We start from the raw sequence: 27,375 nt of genomic DNA, 5'->3' as shown, positions 1-27,375 counted from the left end.
GGTTACATGACAAAAATTCAAGAACTTTTCAGCGGAAGTGGATTAAACTGTAGTCTGTGTTTACACAGAGGAGATAGGAAACAAATATAGAAACACAATACAAATCTAAAAAGCAAAATATCTATTGTACATAGAGTCATCTTATCTTATCACAGCATTTCTAAGACCAAAAATGTTGTGCATGTTGATTCCAGCTTTGTTGTAGTTTTGTAAAATAATCAACAAAATTTCACACAATTTCGTTCTCGTTTTATAATTTATGGCATCGTAAGTGCGTCAGACCGCACAGAAGACAGTTATATCTACTTCTAGTCATGACCGTGCTGTTTCCACAGAGGTTGAGGACTTTATAACGCAGTAAAAAAATGAGCCCACAGTGAGTTAAAACATGGTGAACAGGCTCCAGCACTCAGACTCATTTCCTGTATCCTCTGAAAATAAATCTAAATATGTGACAATGAATTAAAAGCATCCAGCCACGTGAAAAAGATGTTACCTTTTACATTTTGGCAAAACTTGTTATTAATATTATTCAATATTTGAAAAAGAATCACTTTCTTTTGACGCTACTATAAGTCTCTGAATGATATTCCAGCTTTAATAAATATAAAACCAAAATTATTGTAAAAATGTGCTATCAAATAAGCAGATGTTTACTGAATTTTAAGTAGATGTTTTAATAAAAAAGTGGGCCAAAACAGTCGGGAAATGAAAGTGAAAGTCAGTTTAGTCAGCTGCACAATCATACAGTGCAGATGATAGAAACTCCCTAAAAGACACAGTTTCAAGTGCGGTACACTCGCGTTTCAGAGGGAGTCCAATATCTTAACCTGAAATCTGACACATGTTTTTATCTCTCATAAAAGGAAGAAATCACTGATAGGAATGAGGACAACCAACCAACCAGTCAGGCTTTGTTCAAAATCCACCAGAACCTGTTTGGTCCAGTGACACTCGTATATACAAAGGTGTAAAGTATCACAGGGTTAGAATCGCTTCACAGTCAACTGACGAGGTTTAATTTGCAACACAAACTGAATTTAACACTCGACCATCAGTTTCCTCCAGCATTAGTCAGTCCATGGAAGCATTTCAGATCAGCACTGCAAAAACTCAAAATCTTACTCAGTCTGTTTGTCTTATTTTCAGTCAAAATGTCTCATCCCACTTGATTTAAGATAAATTCACTTAACAAGTGACATTTCAGCAAGATGGAGGGACTTGTTTTAAGACAACGCATCGTAAATATCATGTTCAGTCAAATGATCCTGGAATTATCTTGGTTTGAGTTGTATTTTACAAGAAAACTCAAAATAAGGTTAACCCTCGTGTCGTCCTGCGGTCCAAAAATGACCCGTTTTAAAGTTTGAAATTGTGGAAAAAAAATATTTTCACAGTGAAACTTCTGATGTCCACATCTTCACCATTTTTGTGAAATTTTTGAATATTTTTTGGTGGAAAAAAATGTTAAAAATGTTCTTCAAGAAAATATTAGAAGTTTTACTGATATAAATGTAATCACTTTAGATATTTTTTAGGATTTTTGGTAGATTTTTATTAATTTTTTTTTTGAAAAGATTGACAAAAAATTTCTTGCCAAATTTGCTTTTTTAAATAAAAATTTTAAGGAATTATTGGAATTTTGTTCCTGAAGGTTTTGCAAATTTTCAGAAATTTGGGGAATTGTTTTGCTGATTTTTTTATTTTTATCAGACAAGGAAACAATATTTGTGAAGACAACAGGAGGGTTAAAACATCTCAAATTAGGAGGATAAATGAAAAAAATATCTATTTTTGAGTGAAAAACTGCTTCTTCTTTTTTCAAGCATGTCTGGCCTATTTTAGGACCCCTAGGCTTGACAATCCTGGTAAAATAGAGCTTAAAATAAGTTTTCCCAGCGAATTTTAAGATCTCAATATTCTAAATATCACATCTTATTTCAAGAAATCTTACCAAGCCATTTTTCACTTGTTCTATTGGCAGATTTTTCACTTACTTCAAGGTAAAAGTTCCTTTTAATAAGTTGTTTTTTCTTGTTTTGAGAGGGGCATTTTTCCAGTGAGAGATAGGAAGCCACACTCACCACGATCTTGCCTGTGGCAGATGTTGTCCTGAGATCCTGCTTTAACCCACGTGTCATTAGAGTCCCGTTTGGCTGCAACTTTGCCTCCGCTGACTACCAGGCCCATCTGATAGACGGTGTAAACGGATCCGTCGGCCGCACAGCGCCACCCCAACGGCAGGCTGGAGCCGCAGTCCACCAGGGCCGGGGTCTTGGTGTGGACGTTGAAGGCCAGGCAGAGCGACGTGTTCAGGTTGTAGAGCTGGCGTTTGTAGCCCCACAGCCACTGCTGGGACCTGCTGTTCGGGTCGCAGGTGGCGAGGATCAGGTCTGCCGAAGTCCCTGAAGCGAGGCACTTCTTTGAGCTCGAGTGCTGAATGGTGAAAGCTTCATCTTCTGTGATGAAGGAACAGAAAAGACCTCCGATTAAGAAATGACTGACATCCATTTAAAGCCTTTAGATCTAATATGAAATGATCACTGAGTCTGTGCCATCTTTTTAGGCCATAAAATACAATAAGACACAAGAATACTGATGGATTGTTTGATTTCTTGAGCAAAGGATGTTGTATGAGATAAAAACACTTTCTGTCACACTAGACTTGGGAAAAATCTCAGATAAACTAATGGCAAAGAATATCTTTATATCTGTAATACAGCCAAAATAAATAGGAAAACCCTCCAAATTAAAATTAAAAAATCATTACTATTTAGTTATTTTATTTTACTTAATTGACATTTCACTGTTTTACTATTAGTTAAACCCTCCAAATTCAGGTACATTTTAAAATTAATCATTATTTATTTATTTTATTTAATCAAAATTTTACTGTTTTACTTTGTCGAACTTAAGATAAATATTTTCTTAAATAATTTATTTATGTATTTATTTTATTTAATCAACATTTTACAGTTTTACTATAATAAACCTCTTCTGTGTAATTTTTTTCTTATTGATTGTGTTGTTTTTAGCATCTATTACAATCTTAATTACTAGTCAAATATTAGTTCTTATTCCATTGTTTCGATGTGCATTAGTCTCTAAATCTGCTTCCTATCTGATGTTTGGTCAGTTGCATGTAAAGCACTTTAAACTGCATTTGGTTTGTTTGAAAAGTGAACAAATAAAGTCTGATTGATTAATTGATAACTGCCAGCTGGACTGTATTTGTCAATTAAATAAACTGCACAGAGAATAGTAGTACCTATCAGATGTGACCCATTTTCTTGCTAAACCATCCATTTAACTCAATAAAATAAAGGTTTCTGTTTTAATTTGACTATTTTTAATCAGGTAAATTTGTCACTCAGCCACAGAATAGTAACATATTGTCTCCCAGAGAGTTCTATTTCTGAAACACTGTCGAGAAATGAACATCATGCTAATTAATTAAGCTACACAACTAATACCAGTAGATGTCTATCAGGTGTAACCCACATTCTGGTAAAGACCACTCATTTAACTCAATAAAACAAATATTTCTTCTTAAATTTAACTACTTTTCAGTTGACAAATAAACCAGTGAGTGACAGAATAACCAAAAAATGTCCCCAAAGAGAGTTCTCTTCCTGAAATGTTACAGAGAAAATAGCATCTTGCTAATTATTTAAGCTACATGAATAATACTAGTCAATGTCTGTCCCATATCTTGATTTTTTTAAAACCCACTCATTTAACTATCTGAATAATTTTCAGCAGGAAAATAAACCAATCATTCACAGAATAACAAAAAATAATGTCGCCAGAGAGAGTTTTATTCCTGAAATATTGTAGAAAAATTAGCATCTTGCTAATTAATCAAGCTACAAAAACAAGCTACTAGTAAATGTTTATCAAATGTAACTCATATTCTGGTAAAACAAACAAAAAACCCCACTAAGTTAACTATTTGAATACTTTTCAGCAGGAAAATAAACCAGTCAGTGACAGAATAACAAAAATGATGTCCCCAGAGAGAGTTTCATTCCTGAAGTAATGTAGAGAAAATGGCATCCTGATGCTGCTAAAGGTTTTTAAAAGACATTGTGGACAGAGGGTGGGGATTAATTTTAACTAAATGGCTCTTTGTGATTATAAAGCAGGTCCATGTGTACAATAAGTCCTCTCGCAGGCCTTTTAAAATGGAAAACAATATCAGCTTACAGCAGCTCAGGCTTGTATTAATGCAGATCACAGAGTGAAAGCTGACAGAGCTGAGAATGAGTGTGCATTTTGACCTGTCACAATATGGTGCTGCTGTAAAGCTCCTGGGGGATGGGAACTTATTTCCAACTAATAAAAGCAGATAAACAGAAAAGCTGCCTCTCCTATGTGCCTCCACTTGTTGTGGTCGAGCAGGTTTGCCGTCTCCGCATTCACCGGGGAGCCAACTTTGTCAGAAAACACGCCAAAAGTGACGCAGAAAAATGAAAGCAAAGTGCCGCAGCTTGTGGAGGCAGCTACTCACCGAAACTGGGAGAACACATGCAGGAGTGAAGCCACAGAGTCAACAAACAAAGAGCGGCTCCGGGGAGGGTCGGCATGGTGGAGGCTGTCTGCTGGACTCATACAGGGTCTGCCGGCCGGACGGACGGACGGACACGGCGGCGGAGAGAAGCGGTCCGGTCGATGCCCCCGAAGTGCGAAGTGAAAGTGATCAGATCTGACCGACGCTGAGGCGGTTCGCTCAGCTGTCAGCAGCCACCAGAGTCCCACTGAGACACCGAGAGTCAAGCTGCCAACAACCACCTCCGGTTTACACGGAGACGCTCACCGGACACGTTCCGCCCCGAAGAAAAGTTACAAAACATGACATGAAAACAGTTATGCAAGTTAAAAAAGCACACATGTATTAATGGTAAATCAAACTGTAACAAACAAAACGCAACAATAAATTGTTTGATACATTTTTTATGAACCACAATTTTACTTTAAGTAAATTAACAAAGTAAAATTCACATCACTCGAATTTTACTTTGTTTTATCCACAACTATATATATGTGTGTGTGTATATAATTGAGTAAACCAAATATAATGTATTGTTTTCTACAATATTATAGTATTTATTGATAATATTTTTACAATTATTTACATCACAGTGTATATCATTTAAATAATATATTTATGGTAAATCAAACAATATCAAATAAACAACCACACTTTTATGAATCACAATTTTAATTTTCTATTTACTTTATTTAATTTTATATTTCCTTTTATTTATTTATTTATTCCTCAGTTAGTGAGATGTTTTATTTTATCACTGTGACTATATAATAATAATCTAATAGAATAGAATAGAATAGATACATTATATATATGTTTTATTGAGTACAACACATATGCACGGTTTATTTCTTCACCACTTCTACCTGATTGTGTGAATGAATGAATAAACAAATATTGTCATTATTATTGTTGTTGTTGAAGCTAAACTATATACTTTGGACTTGTATCTTTTCATTTTTGCTCAGTAAGTAATTAGTAAGTAATAAATTCTGGGCTATGAATTCAAAGAGACACAAAATCCAATATAAAATGAGATGATAAGTCCAAATTAAAGACATTTTAAAGAGGGATACTACATTTAAACCAGACTATCTAATTATTCTGAAAAAATCCTCTATAAATAATAGTAATAATAATATCTAAGGTGTGTGCCTTTAATCCTGAATCTGTTCCTGCATGTTTTATATTATTAAATCACATTATGAGCTGGTCTCTCTCTTACAGAGAGATGCAACACTTTGATTTTGAAAGCTCACTTGTTCTTTTTCCAGCGTTGCCTTTTTCATCTTTACAGAGTGTGATCTCCTCCCTTCACATTCCCTCACAGCCCGGATATTCCAGTTACCCAGTACACGCCCACTCGCTTGTTTCCGTGAACTGACACTCACGCATTCTGTGTTGTTGTTCTCACTCCAACTGGCTCTTTCTCTTTCTTATCTGCACACACAGCTGCTCCTGTGGGTTTTTCTATCAGTACACAATGTAAAGCTGCTATGAATTATTAATTGCTGTACATCCTGATGTCAGACATTGAATTGGAATGTGTTGTACTGGGATCAATAAAACATTATTATATTATTACACACAGTTTCCACAGAGACAATTTTTGTGCTGCAAGTTGTCAAGAGATTATTTTAGTGCAGTATGACAGGGTGCAAAGGGTACAGGGAACATAATTATCTCACTGAAAATAAAAAAAAGACTGGCCTACTTTATCAGTATTGTCCTATGGTAAACATCTGACCTACTACACACGTGGACAAAATTGTTGGTACCCCTCAGTTAAAGAAGGAAAAACCCACAATTCTCACTGAAATCACTTGAAACTCACAAAAGTAACAGCAAATAAAAATTTATTGACAATTAAATAATCAAAAACAGCCATTACTTTTGAATTGTTGATTAACATCCATCCTCTATACACCGCTTTATCCTCATTAGGGTCGCGCGGGGAGCTGGAGCCTATCCCAGCTGACTCGGGCGAAGGCAGGGGACACCCAGGACAGGTCGCCAGTCTGTCGCAGGGCTACATACACAGACGAACACTCACACTCACATTCACACCTACGGGCAATTTAGAGTACTCAATTAACCTCAGCATATTTTTGGACTGTGGGAGGAAGCCGGAGTACCCGGAGAAAACCCACGCATGCTCAGGGAGAACATGCAAACTCCATGCAGAAAGATCCCAGGCCCACCCCGGGATTCGAACCAGGGATCTTCTTGCTGCAAGGCGAAAGTGCTAACCACTACTCCACTGAGCAGCAGTGGCGTATGTTGTTGATTAACATAATTATTTAAAAAAACAAACTAATGAAACAGGCCTGGACAAAAATGATGGTACCTCTATAAAAGATTGAAAACTATTTGATCAGAGTGACATGATTAACTCAGGTGTGTCATTTAATTGACATCACAGGTGTTTCCAAACTCATAATCAGTCAGTCTGCCTATTTAAAGGGAGACAAGTAGTCACCCTGCTGTTTGGTGAAAAGGTGTGTACCACACTGAACATGGACAACAGAAAGCGAAGGAGAGAATTGTCCCAGGACATCCGAAAAAAAATTATAGACAAACATCTTAAAGGTAACGGCTATAAGACCATCTCTAAACAGCTTGAAGTTCCTGTGACAACAGTGGCTCATATTATTCAGAAGTTCAAGACCCACGGGACAGTAGCCAACCTCCCTGGACGTGGCCGCAAGAGGAAAATTGATGACAAATTGAAGAGACGGATCGTTCGAATTGTGTCCAAAGAGCCCAGAGCAACCTCCAAAGAAATTAAAGGTGAACTCCAAGGCCAAGGTACATCAGTGTCAGATCGCACCATTCGTCGTTGTTTGAGCCAAAGTGGACTTCATGGGAGACGACCAAGGAGGACACCACTGCTGAAAAAAACTCATAAAAAAGCCAGACTGGAATTTGCAAAAATGCATGTTGACAAGCCACAAAGCTTCTGGGAGAATGTCCTTTGGACAGATGAGACCAAACTGGAGCTTTTTGGTAAGGCACATCAACTCTATGTTCATAGACTCAAAAACCAAGCATACGAAGAAAAGAACACTGTCCCTACGGTGAAACATGGAGGAGGCTCAGTAATGTTTTGGGGCTGCTTTGCTGCATCTGGCACAGGGTGTCTTGAAAGTGTGCAAGGTACGATGAAATCTGAAGACTATCAAGGCATTCTGGAGAGAAATGTGCTGCCTAGTGTCAGAAAGCTTGGTCTCAGTCGCAGGTCATGGGTCTTCCAACAGGACAACGATCCAAAACACACAGCCAAAAACACCCAAGAATGGCTGAGAGAAAAGCGTTGGACTATTCTAAAGTGGCCTTCTATGAGCCCAGATCTGAATCCCATTGAACATATGTGGAAGGAGCTGAAACATGCCATTTGGAGAAGACACCCATCAAACCTGAGACAACTGGAGCTGTTTGCTCATGAGGAGTGGGCCAAAATACCTGTTGACAGCTGCAGAACGCTCATTGACAAATACAGAAATCGTTTAATTGCAGTGATTGCCTCAAAAGGTTGTGCAACAAAATATTAAGTTATGGGTACCATCATTTTTGTCCAGCCCTATTTCATTAGTTTGTTTTTTTTAAATAATTATGTTAATCAACAATTCAAAAGTGATGGCTGATTTTGATTATTTAATTTTCAATAAATTTTTATTTATTGTTACTTTTGTGAGTTTCAAGTGATTTCAGTGAGAATTGTGGGTTTTTCCTTCTTTAACTGAGGGGTACCAACAATTTTGTCCACGTGTGTAACTGTAAGGAAAAACAGGACACATCAGGGCCAAAGGTACTTTTCTTGCAGCCAATTTTGTTGTTAGAATTTTTCTGTCTCACTTTATTACACTTTCCGTTTCAAAAAATGCAATATTTTTGTATATGCCAATCTGTAACGATGATTAACCCTCCTGTTGTCCTCGCTTACAGGCACCAAAAAATATTCCCTTGACTGAAAAAAAAAATTTCAGCAAAAAATTCCCCAAATTTATAAAAATTTGCAAAATCTCCAGGAGGAAAATTCCGAAAAGTCCTTTAAAACTTTTATTTTTTAAAAAAAAAAATACCGAAATTTGGCAAGAAATAATGATTTAAAAAATAAAAAAAATAAAAATTGTAAATATCTTTAAAAAATGAATAAAAATCTTTCAAAAAAAATCCTAAAAATATCAAAAGTGATTCCATATATCGGTAAAATGTCTAATATTTTCTTTAAGAACATTCAGAAAAAAATCAATCAAAATCCAGCGAATTTCACTGGATTTTGGTTGATTTTTTCTGAATGTTCTCAAAGAAACTTTTTTAACATTTCTTTTTTGCACCAAAAAATTTCAAAAATTTCCCAAAAATGTTGAAAATGTTGAAGTTTTTTTTCCCTCCACATTTTCAAACTTTAAAACGGGTCAATTTAACCCGCAGGACGACACAAGGGTTAAACACACATAAAAGGGATCCCTCCACCTGAATTATCTCGTAAAGAGGAAATAGCAAGCTGTGGTCACTCATGACACATTCTATAGTCTTAACAGCCTTTGAACAAAGAGAGAAGTCAAAGAGGAAACATGCAAAGAGAAAGTTTCCTTTATTTCTTCGACTCCTCTTGCGTTACACAGCACGACTCAGTGATGAAACAGGAATTACTCAACCTAAAGTCAATTTATTAAAACACTAACAAAACTGTGCAAAATACATCCCTTGATTTGCTTTGCATCAGCAGACAAAAACCCTTCAATCATCAGCCATGCCCTACACATTTTCAGTTAGTTTTAAACATACAAAAAAATCCCTCTGGTACCAATATACAGCATTGTATACACATGACAAAGTAAAAATACAAAAGTAATACTGACAAAACAGATGTACCACGAGTACAGATTCAACAGCTCCTGAATTCTGAATGAAATATACAAAATTGCATAACAAATATCATTGTAATTTAAATTTGTGACCAATCAGCCTCATGTTTATGGCACTGAGAGTTACTTTTGACCCTCAAAATCTTCCATCGCCTGTTTAAATCTTGTAAACCTTTTCTAATACCGTTTACCAATTACAATTAAATAATCCTAATGCTGCAGGATTAAACAATTCTGTTTTCTGCACCTCTTTTACCGAGTTTAAGGCTCTCTAGCATCCCTTCTTCCATTATCATTTAGGTGACATTTGTTTATTTCAAAACAGCATAAATTCAAACGTGGGCTCTTCAGTGTCAGCACAAGAAATACCTTTAAAAACCTTCGTCCCATGTAAATGATTTGAATAAACGACAACTAGAGAGCAACCGGCATCCTTCAGACACAGAAAGAAAGGCTTGCCGCCATCGTCTCACCATCTCACCGTCCTGAGGAGTCAGCGTCACAGCTTTACAGTGTCATGTGGCATTCGTGCTTGAAGGCGAAACGGTGAGATACAGACAGAATGGGGGGAAAACAACACAGATGTGGAGGGGGGAAAAAAAGAGGAGTCACTGAGTGCTATTCTCCTGAGTGAGCTTCCAGGTCAGTGATCAGCACGTTTCCATCGGACTCTGTAGCCTGAGAGCTGCTTTGTCTGTAATAAGCGCTGCCGAGTGTCGGGAGGCCACGGAAACGTGCAGAGCTCCTCCTGTACAGAAACCAGATCGCCCCTGCCAGCAGGGTGAAGATCAGCACAGCCACCAGCACTGCAGCGGGGATGATACCGTGGTGTAGACCTGAAAGACAACACAGAACAAGTCACTCTGCATGTTTAATCACACACTGTACAGACGGGATTAGGTTCCTAACAAGCACCAAAAAAGTAGATCACATCACTCCAGTTGTTAGATCTTTACACCAGCTTCCTGTCTGCCAGAGAGTTGATTTTAAGATCCTGCTGGTTTTTAAAGCACTGAACGGTTTAGGAACAATAGCTGATCTGCTGTCACTTTATGAACCATCTGGACCTCTGAGGTCATCAGGCACTGGTCTGCTTTCAGAACTTAGAGTTAGAACTAAACATGGTGAAGCAGCGTTTGCTCATAACGCTCCACATATCTGGAACAAACTCCCTGAAAGCTGGAGGTTCGCACCAACTCTTACTTCTTTTAAATCACAGCTCAAAACTTTTCTATTTACCACTCTTTTCCTATTACAGCTTATATACAACTTGTTTTATTTTTAATATATTTCTAATTATTTTTTTCTTTTTTATGTGTTATTGTATTCATCATTTTAACTGCTTGTCTGAACGTTCCAGTGCTTCTAATGTTTTAATGTAAAGCATGTATGAAATGTGCTATACAAACAACGCTGCCTTTCCTAGTTTGTCATATTAAGAAAAATCACCTTCGTCAAAGCCCAAGCTCTTAATTTGACGACTTGCGTGTATTATGTTGCCCCACCAGAAAGCGTTTTATTCTGTCTCGATCATTTCTGCCATTTATCGTGGTTTAGAAACATGTATTTGACAACATTTATGGGCTTAAGGCATGAGCATGATGTCAACCAAACTTTCATGTTGGCCGTCCAAATATAAGGATGCTGCTGCCAAAATTACTAGCTTTTAGATTTTTCCCGAGTAAATACACTTGAGCTGTAGAAAGTGTTGCTTCTAAAAGATGAATTATTTGATTATTTGCTTATACTTGCCTGAATGTTAATTTTTTTTAAAGTCGAGGTGTTCAGGCATGCCTCATTGAAGTTCTCTGATCCACAGCCTTTAAGCAATAGTTATGATATCACCCCAAGCTTAACAGTCACTCCATATCACTGAAATCAACCCCACTCTGTTTGAGATCCTTTATAAAGCCTAAACAGTTGACATATTAGCAAACTTAGTTCAGTGCTCATGAAAAGCAAAAACCTACCTCCACACTGAAGGCCAATCCTGATTTAAAGTATAATCTTAATTCAAGAAACTTCAATCCACCTCTAATGGCATCTTCACATATGGATAGGGCTGTGAAAAGCTGCACTGTTTTGCTATTTGTTTTCCAAGTCTGACATGAAAGAGAGGGTTTTTTTGTTGTTGTTTTTAACAGTTTTGAAAGAAAAAATATATTCCAACTTTAGTCAGGTAGGTCAGTGGTCTGTACTATGCTTTTTTGAAGTTAAAAGGAGAAAATTCAATAGAGAAACAAACTTTAATCACCAAACATTACATTTAATAAGCACTTCTGGTCATTCCTAGTGATTCAGCTAGTGAGAGGGTGAAGGGTTTATGCAGCATGTCAAACTGATGAGGAGTGAAAATGAGTTTTAACAGTACCAGTGTGAATTTAGACAGCGTTTTGTGAAAGAACAGCCATTGCATGCTTCGGCCCTTACAGGACACATGATTTTGTTATTAAGTTACTCGATTTAAAGTGCACTTTACCGTTTAGCGGCTCCACTTCCACCTCAGTAATCGCATCTGCAAAAGAACATGTTCAGTGTAACTTATCACATATCATCCTGGGTATTCAGAGCAAAGAGGAAATCTATACTGGCATTAATTCTCATTGCATGACGTGATCTTGTTAAAAAAAACAAAACAACAAAAACGGTGCAGCTACAATTACCAAAAGCATCAATATCAAAGCTTAGTTTATTTTCAGCACTTTTCGTCTTTTTCTCTCTGTCAGCATGCACAGACTTCTGCAGTAATTCTCTACAAAAACCACAGACTTCTTCATTATTCTGTGGAAGTGTTGAAACCTCACAACAGTCACATGACAGCGAAAGCACTTCTGTCACCAATGGATGAATACAACTGTCTGCGTAGTGCCAAATGTACACGCAGTACTAAACTAGTAGTTTTCGTCCACTTTATGTCAACAGAAACACGTTGTAAACACAGAGCAACATTGTCAGGTATTTGGAGTCTTATTTCTGGACACTTGGCAGCTACAAGTCCAATTTAAGACCAATTTTCACAGTTTTTTCAATTTGGTTTCCAGTATTTCAGCAGCAAAATGCTCCAATGTGTCACCAGCTGGTTGCTAAAAAAAAAAGAGTGGGGTTTATTAGAGCATTTTCAGAACAATGAAAGCAGTACAGTTGCACATTTGAAGATCAAAACAATCAGTTGAAAGATACTGAAATGCAGAGTAGAGTTTGAGGGGAACTCCAGAATATGGTGGTGATTTTTTTTTGGGTTTATCGAGACAAAAAAAAATCCCTTTAATGTAGCAAGCAATCTTATGATCAGTGCGGCCAGTGGCTGCTTCTAGTTGTGGGTACGATTTTATCTTAGTCCTTAAATAAAACCCAAACAGCAATGAACAGGGCTTTTGCTTTTGTGGCCTTTATCTGATCCTCTTCATATTTCACATTTATATTGCCAACAGAGCTATTTGCCAATTCATTATTAACACATTTTCTGGTACCTCAGCAATAAAGTACACGGTGCATATAGAAAGTATTCAACCCCCTTGGAAGTTTTCTCCTTTTATTGCTTTCCAGCATTGAATTATAGTCAATTTAATTTGGGTTTTTTGACAGCAATTAAAAAAAAAATCATGTCAAAGTTACAAATTATTCATTAAAAATATTAAACGTAAAATTAGTGATTGCATTCGTATTCACCCCTCTTAAAGTGACTCACAGCCAAATGGTGCTGGAAGTCACATAATTAGTGAAATGGAGATCATCTGAGTGCAGATTGTAGTAGAAATAAATGTGCCTGCAAAGTCCAGTTACTGCTGAGTACGCATTCTTGTCAAAAACGACATTATGAGAAAAAAAAACACTCCAAGCAACTCAGTGAAAAGGTTATGGAAACGCATTAGGTCGTGAATGGATGCAAGAAAATGTAAGTCACTGGATATCTAGTGGAGTACAGTTAAATTTATCTTTAAGGAAATTGAAGGAATATGGCAAATGTGTAAATTAAGTTAGAGCAGGTCGTCTTCAAAAACCTAGTGAGCGTGACGGGTGAACGAGGCCACCAAGACACCTATGACTCCCTCTGAAGGAGTTCCAAACCAGTATTGTTCAGAAAGTCAAAGTTCAAAAGCCATAAAGGAGGAAAACTTTCAAGGCGGTGAATACTTTTTTATGAGCACCTTAGAATTTAGGTATCCACAGCTGATAAAAGCCAAAGAACCAGTGACTGATTCAGGAGGCGCCAGTGTTACAACAGCTTAACTTACTCGAGATGGTTTTGCAGATGAAGCCCAGCCGCCCTGTGCACTCTGACAGATGCCACGAGCCGTCAACAACCCTGGTGGTAACGCAGGCATCTGCAGTCAGCAGCTTGGGCTCTGGAGCTTTGTTGGGCCAGTTGGTGTAGTCCATTGGTGAGCCATCAACCCAGGCCATGGAGTCAGCTGAACGCAAATCCAACGGTTTAATGCAATGAGACTGAGATTTTCTGGAGGATACGTGAAAAGTAAAAGATTCTTACTATCAATGTTGAAGTACAACCCCAACCACAAGGTCTGGTGGTGGAAGCCAGACGACCACAGCTGCTCCAGAACAAAACGATTCTCCGTCTCGCTCTCAATGGTCAGAACATCCGAGGTGTTGACTGGAGGGGCAATAGAACAAGGACCGTGGGGTTTAAAGGTGCAACATTTTGGAGGGAAAAATATTCGTTTTTCCATGAGGTCGCCACGAAACAAGTCAAGAGGAATAGACAGGATATAGGACCAGGATATGTTGTCATAAATATTCATCTTTAGAGTTTGTGGATATTATGTTTAAACAGAACCAGACTGGCTGTTTCATATTAGTTGTACAGACATGAGAGCGGTGCCTACCCTTTCACCAAAGTCTCAGAAAGAAAGAAAAGAAGCATATTTACCAAAATGTTGAATTATTCCTTTAAAAACATACAGTGAATGTATAGCAAGTCTAGTAATCTAAAGCACTGATGGTTTAGATGGCATTAAAGAGGGTATTTAAATCCCTGAGTAATATTTCTAAGTAGAAAACCTTCATGTCACTGCAACTCCCACATGTCACCTGTAGGGGGAGTCTGAATTTCATCCAGCAGAATGAAGTGATAAAAACTGCAATTTCTCTCATTTATGTCTCTAATTATGAGCCACGGCAGATAAAATGAAAGCACAGACAGTATCTACACAGCTGGTATATAACTAATATCTTACCTTTATGCCTGCAGTGCTCTCTCGCCTCCTCAAAAGTAAGTTTCTCCATCACAGGCTCAAAGCTGTAACATCCATGTCCAAATTTGACCCAAGTGGAGGGGCACGCCAGGTCGTATGAGATAAACGGCTTATTTCCTGCAAGAGACAGCAGGAGAAGTGGTGAGCAACTTCACACTTGGAAAAAAAAAAGTCATGAATAACAGAAGCAGCTGAAGAGATGCAGTGTTAGATTGTGCTGACTTGGTGGAGGAACGTGACACAGAGCCCCCGGCAGCAGAGTTTCACAGTGAGCTCGCCGCCAGCCTCCGCTCACGTCCATGTACACACAGTCTTCGGTCGAAAAGTCGTCGTCATCGTCGTCGTCGTCGGCTGCGTCCCAGTGTGTGTACACCGTGTCGCTGCCGTCCGACCACGCGTAGTTGATGCCGCTCTGCAAAGAAGCAACGACACATCAGTCAAGAAGCTGAACTCTGAGGATGCCAGTTTGTGCATAGGCAAAATTGATTGTATTGTCTTTAAACAGTGAATAATCTGATTTCCTAAAAGTGTTTCTGAAAGATTGAGGAGTTACCCACATCTACACCAACACACTATGTGGCATCATTTAGATCAGGGGTGTCAAACTCATCTTAGTTCAGAGGCCACATTCAGCCCAGTTTGATCTCAAGTGAGCCAGACCAGTAAAATCACAGCATAATAACCTATAAATAACCACCACTCCAAATGTTGCCTTTGTTTTAGTGCAAAAAGTATATTCTGAAAATATTCACATTTAAGGAATTATCTTTTTACCAAACATTATGAACAACCTGAAATTTCAGAAGAAAATTAAGTTCAATTTCAGCACCATTATGCCTCAGTTTATCATTTACACATTACAACTCATCGATCACAGTTTATCTACAAAGGCACAAAAACATTTAGTCACAGCTATCTGGAACAGAATGATCTAGTATTTTACTTTATGATCAAAACAACAAAAGCCAGAAAAAAGATCAAAAACAACAAAAACAAGACAAAATACTACAAAAATGAGGCACGAAATGACAGAAAATGAGAGAAACGACACGATACAAAACAAAAAGAGACAAAAAAGAGAAAAAAGGTACAAAGCGACAAAAACAATGAACAACAAAAACAAAAACGACAAAAGAACAATGAGCAATCTAGTATCTTACTTTATGATCAAACAACTTGTTATGGTCTAGAAATTATTTTAATTTATAGTTTAAATGTAATATGTAATGTCTTCTCGGTAATTTTTACACTTTACAAAGTCGGCCGCATGTTTGAGACTCCTGATTTAGACGAATAACCACCTCTGATTCTCGGTTTCTGTTGTGTGGGCAATGCGTTTGACTGTTTTTACTGTGTTTGTTTCACTTTCATAATGAAATCACAGTTACTGACTAGTAATTCCTCTTCAGTCATACAAGATTTGCCTTTCTCTACAATACAACCACCCCAAAAAACTTGAAAATAGTTTCTACACCTCTCATCAAAGAAGCATCATGTGCCGTGCTTTATTTAATAAACTGCCTGAATCCAGTTACTGATTCACAGCAGAGACGCACTCCTCAAAACAGGCAGTCAAAAACAGTTGCCATGCTAAAAAAAATGCTGTAGTTATGAGTTAATATGAAACCTGGACGGTTAAAAGGTTAAAAGAACATGGCAGGTGGCAGAGGAAGCAGAAAAATAAAGGAGAGGCATAGAAAGAATTGGTCCTCCTCCTTCCTGTGTTCATTCCTCTGTATGACTAAGACACTCCACAGGGGCTCAGAAATGCTGGCATCCAAATGTTAAGTCTCTAATAGTCTGCTGGGAAAGTACATTCTGTAAATAGAAAACCTCTACATGTATGAAAGGCAACGGTAGCTGTGTGAAACAAACAAAGGTGCATCGAAGGAATTCTCAGGAAAGTTTCGCAATTCTTTCTTAGACCTGTGAGTGACACATTTTCCATTACTAAGATTTATTTCCAAGCATGTTCATTCAGCTATGCGGTCTGAGGATTTAATGATGAGCAATAACTCTGGAATTCAGTTTGATGTATTTCAATATTATCCAAATTATCAATTTGATCTGACCCGAGTGGTCTGAAGCTTTGAGGGGTTGTGTATGCCTGCCTGTTGGTCAATGCATACCCTGTGGTTTAAACATGTGCACTGTGGTTCATCTTCAAAGTTCCATCCTTTGGAGTTACAATTGAGTCCTGTGTTGCAACATACTACACCGGAATAATGTAGATGAAGTAAATGCAGGTGTATATACATCTGCAATTCATGATTACTGGTGTAAATTAATAGTTTTGAGTAATATTCCTTCACTTCGGTGCTGCATTCGACAAACTTTTATGTCTGTCTGCTAAATATGAAGCTCTAAGCAGTTGATTTTTATCCGTTGTCGGTAAAAAACTTGAGCAATTTCTCTTAAGACATACTAGAAAAGCAGGCAAACACACACACATAATCTCCTGAAAACAAATCCAACGCAGACGAACACAGGGCAGACACTTAGAGTACACAGTGCATGAGGGGATACGTACTTCTTGATTATACAGTCCGATCCAGTGGGGGACTGCCAATCTGTTGACAAGGACAGTAAGGAAAGCCTGGTGGTAGGCATCTGTAACGCTCACTAGGTCAGAATCATTCTCTATGCACATATGCAACGCGTCGTACCAGCTCATGTTGCCAGACACGACCTTGTAGCGGCGGCTCCTGTATTCAATATTGTCAGGGAGAGGGTGGTGATAGGAGTGTGTGGGGGGTTTGGTTGTATCTGAAACAAGAAAAAACAAGGTAGAGATGAGACAGTGGAAGGACAGATCAGAATGGCTACTTCAAGCTAATATTATTGGATGATTGATTCGCTATCCTCTATATCAGTCAGCAGAGCAGCAGTTACAGCAATAGTTTGATAGTTTGACATGAAAACAACAGAAGTGTCATGTAAAAATGGGCATTTAAAGCATTCAAATCCAGCAAATAAATTCATATTTGGTAGTTGTGATCAGACAGATGCTGGATGAAAAATGTATTCAGTTGAAAATATCTTAATATATGACAATTTTACATCAATTCTTTCGATAGAGACATAGATTAGATGAGTTATTCTTTTAATTTGATGCGACGTAATAAAAAATAAAGCTGTTATTGATGTTGCTAATCACTGACATATTATTGAGATAATAATTGTTTTCCGTTAAACAAATTGGCATTTAAGGGGTTCAAAATTATTAAAATGAATAAATATCTGGTACATATGATCAGGAAATTACTGCAGTTTTTTTTTATGCAGATATTTTTTACTTTTTGTTTTGGTTCTAAGTGTGAGCTATTTTTTTATCTGACACAGCACAAAAATTATCATAATGGATGCTAATCATTGATATATCCCAGACTGTAATAATAATTTCTAAAAATCCTCTTATCATTTATTATATGGAAAATAAATATTTTTGTGTTTTAAAAAAAATGATTATTTCTATGATTCCATGTATTACTGGTGTGGACATTTTTGTCTTTCTTCGTAACTGTAAACTGACAACTAAAAGTTTAGTGCCAAGTCTGAGTTTGAGTAGATTTATACCAATTTTTAAACAAGAGATAAAACCCCTTGTAACACACTGTGTCCAGAGTTTAGGCATCAAACGTCATGAAACAGATACAGTCAGTCAAAATCACAATATTTTGGAATTTTGTGGAAAATCCTTTGACCCACAGAAGTTTTTAGGAAGATGCTAAATATCAGACATTTAGCATCTTTCACTGCAGGTACAGTCAGCTTTTTTTTGTTGTGGACTCTGTCTTGAAGCAGAATGAAGCTCAGCTGGCTTTAGATCAGCCATCTACCAGCAGAACTACAACCTGACAGTTCTGTTTACAAGCTTACCAGGAGTTTTCATCTTGTTGTCATGAAGTCTGCTCCTCATCTCTGATAAGGAAACGTTGTACATCTACACACTAAAGAGCATCTTCACTTGCTATGAAGTCATGAATTATTATACAAGGCTTCTCATCGTCTTGTCATTTTTTTCTTTTCCTGTGCACATATGCTTTTTATCATTTTGATCTTCTAATGGTATTCTTGACAAAAAAGAAATTAAGCACATATCCAGAAATGTGAAATTATTCATTTAAATTCAACAGTCAAAGGTAATTAAATGTTTAATAAAACAATAAAGGCAACGTAAAACAGACAGGGTCTAGTGAGCCCACAGAAATGTGACTGACAACCATGCAGTCATTTCTGGTGTCAGTGTGAAGTTAGAAACACCTGTCAGCACTCTGGATTCAACCTAAAGAAGGCAAAGGGATTTTCTGACTTGCAGACAGAATAAGTTCTAAGTGAATGAAAGACCATTCAGTGTCTGAAAGCTACAGGAGTCTGACAGCAAAAAATGAAGACAGATGTGTTGTAAAAACAATGACTGACAGACAGAAGAAAACACAGAGAGTGAAACTGAAGGGATCTTACCCTGAGGTTTCTGACAGATGAAGCCGTACCCACTCTCGCTGCACTTCTCATCGTACCACTTTCCCGTCAGGTGGAAGTTGTGGTTGTTGGACAGAACGGTACAAAGCGGTTCATCGGCGAAGCCACTGAGCCACTCGTCCTCCTGTGAGATCGGAAAGTGCAAATCATTACACATACAAATACACAAACCTACTGGCAATAATACATTTGTCCACAAGTCTTTAGAACAGAGGTTTCAAATTCATCTTAGTTCAGGGGCTACTTCTTTATAGGTTGAAAACGACATTTGAGAATGAAGACAAGCAGAAATAACAACAATAATTAATTTCTTGGACAACAAAAATTATGAAAGGATTATTGTTTTTCTCCCAACAGAAATGTATAAAACTCACGTACGATACAACGCGCATTTTAACGAGAGAACACATCAAAAGACACACAAACCATATTTTTTATCACAGCTAACTTCCGAAGCTTAGAAAAAAGAAAATACAACGTGACTCAAACTACAATATGAGCCAATATTTAAAAAGTAAACTCAATTTTTAAAAGAAATGAAGTCAAACAGAAACACAGTTTAAAATGTCATTCAGTAATATATGTTGTTAACTATCAAAGCTATCAGTAAATGAACCTGAAATTTCTTAAGAAAAATAAATTCAATTCTAACAACATTATGCCTCAGTTTTTTTATGTAATTTTGTTTTCTGCACAATATTTGGCAAGAGGATTTTCTTTAAAGCTGCTGTCCGGAGTTTGAATCGCAGCGTCTCCCAAAACACTGGTGGTCCCACCCTCCCTCCCTCTCATTTCGCCCCTTTATTTGTGCACGCGCGCAGTACATGAGAGAAGTGCCCGGAGTGCTGCAGCATCTCGCCTGTTTTGCTGTTTTCCCCTCTTCTACATTTAGTACATTTAGTAAATAATAAAGGAATTACGTTAGAATGCTGTATTGAGTCTAACTTGTCCTAATACCAAAATAACATGAATCTGCTAGGACTAACGAGTAAAGTTTCAATATGTGATTACACTCGTGTATCCCTCTCAATGACGTTGTTTATCAAACTTAGTGCATTTACGCGTGTATATGTGTTACATTGTTTATTTATTTCTATCTAGAGTTCAGAATTGCATGACTCCTCTGACGAAGAGTATGTCCCAGACGCCCCAACATCTTCCTCCATAGGTCGGGCATCTAAACGAAGCCGTCAGGCGGGCTATGGAGGCCGTGGTCGGAGAGCGAGGCGAGCACCCCGAGCCAAAAAACGTCCTGCAGTCTCTTGGCCTGACAAGCCGTGGGATTGGTAACTTTTCTGGAAGTTGCTGATCCCTGATGCTCTCTCCTCCACAAGCAAAACAAATGTGCGCGCGGTTGCGTAGTGCGTAGCTCGCCCACCTCTGCATGGGCTTGCTTGCTGTGCGCGTAACCCTTGATTGACAGCATGACAAAGCTGAAGCTCGAACTTGATTGGTCGGCAGCGACCAGCGCTTTTTGGAATAACATGGGGGTCTATGAGAGGAAGGCGGAGCTCAGGAATAAATTTTCATATCGCGTTATACTAACATTATATTATAGTATCGGACTAGACTAACACATTTAAGCTTTGTTAAAAAATGATACATAAATTGAAAACAAACGGAAACTCCGGACAGCAGCTTTAATGAATAATAAAGTGCTATCTTGTCTAGTTGGCAGTGTAGGTCAACATGAAGTGTTGGCTGTAGCTTACAGTGAGATAGCTCTTTGGTTCAATCGGAGACCAGTTGGTGTAGCTGACTGGTCTCCCATTGGTCCACTTCATGGTGTCCTCGTCCCGCAGGCCGATCCACACCCCCACCGAGCTTCCCTGGAGCAACATTGTGATGTAGGCTGCAGAGACGATGGCACGACAACAGAAAAAAAATCATCAAAAGGAGCAGTTTTCCTTTCTGACATGCCCACCAGTGGAGATAAAGAAGCACTTCTGTCTGATGGTGTTTGTGTACGAAACGAGGCTTCATCAGATGGCCGTACCTTGTTCAATCTCATCTTCTATGGCCACCAGTGAGCCTTCGAACGAGGAGCAGATGGACTGGGCATCTTTCCAACTCTTTCCCTCCTTTGGACTGCCAAGGAGGTGAAGCAGGAGACACTGGCGACACACAAACACACACATCCAACGCGAAACATGAATATCACACTGTGGAATTTAAATCAGTATTCCCAGATCACCTCCAAGGACTCTGGTTTGAAGGAGTCAGGATTCTGGATACGGACAAAAGCTCTGCTACTCATGATTACATTTTTACAACGTTACATGGTTACGGTTGCCCTTGTAAGTCTATAGTTTAACTGTTATCGTCTCTTTCTCCTCATTTTCTCTCAGTGGTCTAATAAAAGCAGAAAAATCTCTCTAAAAGATGAGTCACACTCTGTTCCATATGTTGTTTTCAAGGAGAGAAAGGACAGACGGTTCAACGAGGCTTTCCAGTCTGTTTAATATGCAGAAGGACGTGATAATATAAGAATTAATTCCACGCAAGTCTGTCTCATCTGGAACCAAAACCTAAAGCTTGTCAATCTTATCAAGTCACCTTAAAAATTCTGACTAATTACCTTCCTGACATTAAGTTTTAGTGGAAAATTACTTCGGCTGAATCCAAAGTGCTCAGTAGGCCATAAATAGGCGACTATTACAGCCGCTCCTGCAGATTTAAGTTTTAAAAGGGGAAAAGAACATTTAACTTTTGAGAATGCTTCTTTTATCACCATGTATTTCATCAATGCTGCCAGCAAACTAAATAATGTGAAAAATCCAATCAGTTGCATAAAAGAAAACTAAATGTCAGACCTAAAGGTAGAGTAGATGATACTGGTTTATGTGACTTAGGACAGAAGAATCAGCTGGTGTGTTTGAGGCTGATGTGGCTTCACCGCTGCCAGCAGGAGATTATTCTGAAGTCAAAAACATAACCCAGTTAGAAAATGTGAACTTAAACACAAACATCCTGCTTCAACCTCAGAGGCAGCTGGGAATTTAGAGAAGTGACCATTTTAGAAGCCGTTCAAGGAGGAGAACAGGGTAAAACAAGCCGCTTTTCTGAGGTTTGCACTCTATAATATGCATGTAGTGGTGTGTTTACAGAGGAGGATAACAGATCTTTTTTGAAACTTTCACTTCCCCTCGAGAGTCAAGACAGACCGTCTCCTTGGCGCTCTTATCCACGACAGTACAGTCATTGGTATTTGGTACCTCTTTCTTGTAAACTCGCTCAAAGCCAAATTCAGAAACCCTGATTGACTTATTGAGTTGATATCCAGCTTCACTTGAGCGCTTAATGAGGCAGCAGTTGTTAGATCTAGTGAAGTGATACATGGAGTGAAGGATTTTCCAAGACAAATGGACCACTTCCTACTCGTTCACTGAGGTGAATGACAAACCTGTGTGCTTGGTGTGTATGCGAGCAAGGAATTTAATCTTCGTCGTCACTATGAGACTTGGCATGGCGAAAAATACAACACCTTGCAAGGACAACTGAGAAGACAGAACGTAAATGAATTGTTGGCGGGTTCGAGGAATCGGCAATCTATTTTCATCCGGAGCCGTGAGGTCAGCGGTGCTGCGAGTGTGATTGTTGTCTCTATACGTAGCCCTGTGATAGACTGGTACCTGTCCAGGGTATCTCCTGCCTTCACTCTAAGTCAAGTGGGGTACACTCCAGCCCCCTGCAACTCTAATGAGGATTAAACGGAGTACAGATGATGGGTGGATGAATGGTTTTCAGTTAAGCTTCTTTGTGTATCTCCTTTTTTAGACAATTCTGTTCATTTGTTATTTAAGTCAATTCAATTTTGTTTACACAGCGCAGATTCACAACATACGTCATCTCACAGCACTTACCATAGTATGGTACAGACCTTATAAATTATAAGGATTCTCTATGGTGGCAAGGAAACAAAAAAAAAAAAAAAAAAAAAAAACAGGAGAGGAAAAAGAAACCTCTGACAGAACCAGGTTCAGGGAAGGCGGTCATCTGTATCGACCGGTCTGGGTGAGAGTGGGGATGAGGGGGTGGGGACAGTAGAACAGCAGGTGATGAGTCCAGCGGCTGGGCTGCACAGTGGAGTAGTGGTTAGCACTTTCGCCTTCCAGCAAGAAGATCTCTGGTTTGCGTCCCGGTTTTCCCAGGATCTTTCTGCATGGAGTTTGCCTGTTCTCCCTGTGCATGCATGGGTTTTCTCCGGGCACTCCGGCTTCCTCCCACAGTTATTAATCAATTAACCCACATGTTAATTGAAAACCCTACATTGACCGTAGGTGTGAATGTGAGTGTGATTGTTTGTCTGTATATGTAGCCCTGCGACAGACTGGTGACCTGTCCAGGGTGTCCCCTGCCTTCGCCCGAGTCAGCTGGGATAGGCTCCAGCACCCGCCGCGACCCTAGTGAGGATAAAGGGGTGTATAGAGAATGGATGGATGGATGGAGTCCAGCAGCTGCAGATCAGGGACCCGTAGCTCCATTATTTTGGCCTTTATCCACATTGAAGCTAAATTCGGCTCAGACTTTTCATGTTGTGTCTCAGCACCCACTGGTGGTCGGTAACACAGAGTATTTCTCATTAAAAATAATTATTCTGTATATGTGAGTGTGTGCATCTATTTTAGCATTTATCTGAACCTTGTGTCCGAAGTACAGCCATTTCTCCGGACATCCTCCGATGTAGTGCGGCTCTCTGGGAGTCTCCACCACCGACACAGTCCTTCTCTTGCACACGTAGCCATGCAGGTCGCTGCATTTACCTGTCGACCACTTCCCTGCAACATAACAAGCAAATCTCACTGTTACCACCTCCAAGTACAATCAGTCAGTATACAGTCTCTGCATTGGCGTGTTTTTTTGTACCTGTTGATGACGACATGGTAACACACAGCCCATTTTTCTTAAGGCCTCCACCAGCACCTCTTTCAGCCCAGTTCTGAAAGTCCACCTCTGTCTTGTCTGTCCACCTGCAATAAAAATGCACAAATTCAGTTGATGAGTAATGTTGCACTCCTGGCAGATGCCCTGGCCTTATTGCATGGAATCTTCAAGTGAAATTGCTGCAGCTACTAAAGCACATCCTTCTGCTCAAAATCAGTTTGGCTACCGGCTGATTAATAAATCTAATCATTCAGAGAAGTGCGTTAGACTATATAATCTATCATCAAGCTGGAATTACTACTCAACCCCACACCCAAGACTCCTGTAACTATGATTTAAGCCAAGTTTCGATCCAAATTGAGCACAAATTTAAGCCCAACTTTGAAAAAAATAGCAAGAATAAAATGTGCACTTCTGTCCTCTGCTGTTTTATGAATACTAAGAATTTGCCAATTTGAGATAAAGAGCTGATGGAGTAAATCCCTAATTCAGATGCCATAAAATTATTGCTGATTAAGAGAAGGCAAAAGATTATTTTAAACGAACAGAAACATGACAGAAATATCTATCATCATATCTATATTTATGTATGAATTTGAGGATTTGATTTACAGTCTCTTCATTTATTCATACACAGGTTATGTTCTCATCTGCTGCTATTTTTGGTTCTATAGTGAAGCGGTAGCTGTAGTGCAGTAATGTTTACTGTCTTATAAAAGGTTTTGCAAAGTTTAGACCTTTCCAAACTCAAATTGAAAGCATATATAGTAAACACCAGGATGGAAACATATCAGTTGTTGTTTTTCTCTCAAATATGAAAACATTTGCACTCTAATGTTAATACATGTGTCAGAGCTCCCTTCTCATCCCCTGTCTTTCCCATCTGGTATCCCAAATACCCTTTTCCCCATCTCTCTCCCTCTCATGCTCCTCTCCCCCTGTCCTGTTCCTTTGCCCTGTCTGTCTCTCTCTGTCTCCCATCCGCTACTCTACCCTGTCTCTTCCCCCTGCAGCTCGGTGCCTGAGTGGAGTCTTGCTTCTCAGCTGACTCCACTCAGGCAATCAACCACCCCTACGGCTCCCGGACAGCTGACGATCATCACACTGATTACTCGCCTCCACAATAAGAACCGGCTCATCCTTCCACTCCCTGCCAGATTGTGGAACCAAGACACCTCAGTCAGTTCACTCTCTAGCCCTCTGTTAGATCTGTTTAAGTTTGCCTTTTCTCACTTTGCTTTCTCCTGTTCCTCACCCAGGTCAGCTGTCCGGGATCCCCGCCATCCTCCTTCCCCTCCGGTTCTCCCCAACCCAGTCATCACCGGTTTTTCCCTCCTGGACCCTCCTGCCCATGCCTGGACTCCCTATTCCTGCCTGGACCCCCATTCCTGCCTGGACCCCTTCTGTCCCTGCCTGGATTCCCCCCCGTTCCTGGCCAAAACCCGCCACTACACCAGCCGCTCCTGCACTCTGGTTTTCCCCTCACCGAGCCATTATTCACCCCTCCAACAATAAAACTCCTCCTCAGTCCCACCAGCCTTGGTAGTGTGGCTTTCTGTTCGGGTCCGCCTTCTGAGATCGTGACAACATGTTCACAGGTTTTATCTCAAATAACAAAGCTTTTAAATGTACTCTACCTGTATAACCATTTTCAATAAATAATCAGCTTCTTCTGCCTTTCTGTGTGGCTGTTAGTTGCTATCAGGAGCTTCCATCTGCGTCTCTCGTGTAATTGCAACTTGTAATCTTTAAGTAGACTTCACTGACAAAAGGAAAAGTGCAATTCATCTTTACATAAAAGCTCTCTGCATTGACACACTAGCCTATGTGCAGAAAAACAGAATAGAAACTTAGCTGAACTGGGGCTTGATTTAAATTTTTTTTGTGTGCCCATACATGTAGGAAGTTTATCAAATGAGTTTAAGTTGAATGTTTTGGTAAATCTGCAGTTTCATTACAATACCTTATTTTAAACATCATCAGTCTTCATGTTGCTTTCTCCTGGAGACCTGAATCGTTTCAATCACTGCAACACGTTTTACTAATCGTAGGAAATATCACATGCACAACCATCCCAAATGTATCTATCTCTCTGCCACATGTAAGAGGATCATCAGCCCTTTCCTCGAATGCTGAACAAAGAGCTGCAATAAACTCAAAAACTCACACACCTGACCTCCTCTCCAGGCTGCCCAGTGGACAGGCCGATCCACCAGTCTGTCGGGCCCAGAGAGAGCTGGAGAGACAGAGTGAAAGGAACAGAGACAAAAAGAAGAAATTTACTTTTGCCCGCCTCCTTTGCACTGCAGTCCTCACGGAGCTGGAAGATCGGCTTTTCAGAGCCTCTCTGACATGAGCGTCCATTCATTCGCTCTCCTTGGCCTGTGCTCCACTTCATTCATGGCCTTGTTTTGTTCCCATTATCCCCATTCACGAGGCTCGGCACCACAAGAGAATTCTTTAGTCTGCTCCAAAAAGGCTGCTTGCAAAAAAAGCCCATTCAAGCATTTAAGCGTCTGCGTATGAGGCGCATTTCAGCTCGTCGACGTGTGTCTGTAAACACTTGAGTTTGTATGAGAAACGAGGGTGTTGATTGTGTTCACACTTGTCGGTTTTACACCATGTGAGTGAACTGCTTGAAGAATGGGACTATTGGGCCATTCAGTGGAGACAAACCTCTGTGATTGAGTGCATTTCTTTGGCCGTGTAGCTGCGGTTGTGCTCCAGCTCACTGACAAACAAAAAAGTCTCCCCATGTCACTGAGACCACTGCCATTAGGTGTGGGAGTATTTTACACTGGAAAGAATTAAATGTGAGTTCACCTTAAAATCAGATTATGAGAGGTAAAGAAGTGGGATGTAATTGTTGTACCTCTACAGAAGTACTAGAGCATCTCAAAAAAATTAGAACATTGAGAAAAAGTTTTATACTTTCTGTAAGTGATTAAAGAAAATGGAATACATATTGTAGCATAATTTTTTAAAAAATTCCAATATTTCATGTCTTTTTAGTTTTAATATTGATGGCAAATAGCTCATGACAATAAGAAACTCGGCGTCTCAAATTATTAGAATTGTTAAAAAGTTAAGTTGTTGAAAAAACGTCAATTTGGGGCATTTTTTTCTTTATAACACATTATTACGTCAATTACTTCTGTGTTGTTTGTATTTTGCCACTATTTTAAAAATAGTTCCTAAAATCACCCAAATTGGATATTTGATGTAGCATGTTTCACAATGAAATTTCAAAAATCTCTGTACTACAAATTAAGCTTTCTAAATCATTTGCATCATCTGCTGTATTACCTACACACATGCTGAATACATAGTTTCCTAAATATTATTATTTTTTGCTATTTAAGCCAATATACTCACT

The 27,375-nt window shown here is 39.0% G+C and overlaps 2 protein-coding genes across 2 annotated transcripts in view; both read right to left on the bottom strand.

The window, feature by feature from the left end:
* Window positions 1–4,804, bottom strand: part of ly75 (lymphocyte antigen 75) — a 29,429-nt gene extending 24,625 nt beyond the window's left edge. Inside the window, exons 1-2 of the mRNA XM_022195459.2 lie at window positions 4,511–4,804; window positions 2,085–2,459 (exon numbers count right to left, since the gene is read on the bottom strand). Of these exons, the coding sequence (XP_022051151.2) occupies window positions 2,085–2,459; window positions 4,511–4,586 (451 nt within the window). The 5' untranslated portion in view covers window positions 4,587–4,804. The remainder of the gene's footprint in view (window positions 1–2,084; window positions 2,460–4,510) is intronic.
* A 4,318-nt stretch (window positions 4,805–9,122) lies between these two features.
* Window positions 9,123–27,375, bottom strand: part of pla2r1 (phospholipase A2 receptor 1) — a 33,729-nt gene continuing 15,476 nt past the window's right edge. The window contains exons 18-30 of the mRNA XM_022195460.2: window positions 26,171–26,235; window positions 23,982–24,085; window positions 23,757–23,893; window positions 21,112–21,229; window positions 20,828–20,967; window positions 19,098–19,239; window positions 17,164–17,399; window positions 14,856–15,045; window positions 14,616–14,750; window positions 13,910–14,032; window positions 13,656–13,832; window positions 11,900–11,935; window positions 9,123–10,256 (exon numbers count right to left, since the gene is read on the bottom strand). Coding sequence (XP_022051152.2) covers window positions 10,039–10,256; window positions 11,900–11,935; window positions 13,656–13,832; window positions 13,910–14,032; window positions 14,616–14,750; window positions 14,856–15,045; window positions 17,164–17,399; window positions 19,098–19,239; window positions 20,828–20,967; window positions 21,112–21,229; window positions 23,757–23,893; window positions 23,982–24,085; window positions 26,171–26,235 — 1,821 coding nt within the window. The 3' untranslated portion in view covers window positions 9,123–10,038. The remainder of the gene's footprint in view (window positions 10,257–11,899; window positions 11,936–13,655; window positions 13,833–13,909; window positions 14,033–14,615; window positions 14,751–14,855; window positions 15,046–17,163; window positions 17,400–19,097; window positions 19,240–20,827; window positions 20,968–21,111; window positions 21,230–23,756; window positions 23,894–23,981; window positions 24,086–26,170; window positions 26,236–27,375) is intronic.

This window comes from Acanthochromis polyacanthus, chromosome 2 (genome assembly GCF_021347895.1).
Source record: "Acanthochromis polyacanthus isolate Apoly-LR-REF ecotype Palm Island chromosome 2, KAUST_Apoly_ChrSc, whole genome shotgun sequence".
Classification (NCBI taxonomy): Eukaryota; Metazoa; Chordata; class Actinopteri; family Pomacentridae; genus Acanthochromis; species Acanthochromis polyacanthus.
Note: the sequence above shows the minus strand (reverse complement) of the source record. Positions and strands in the feature narration are given on the sequence as shown.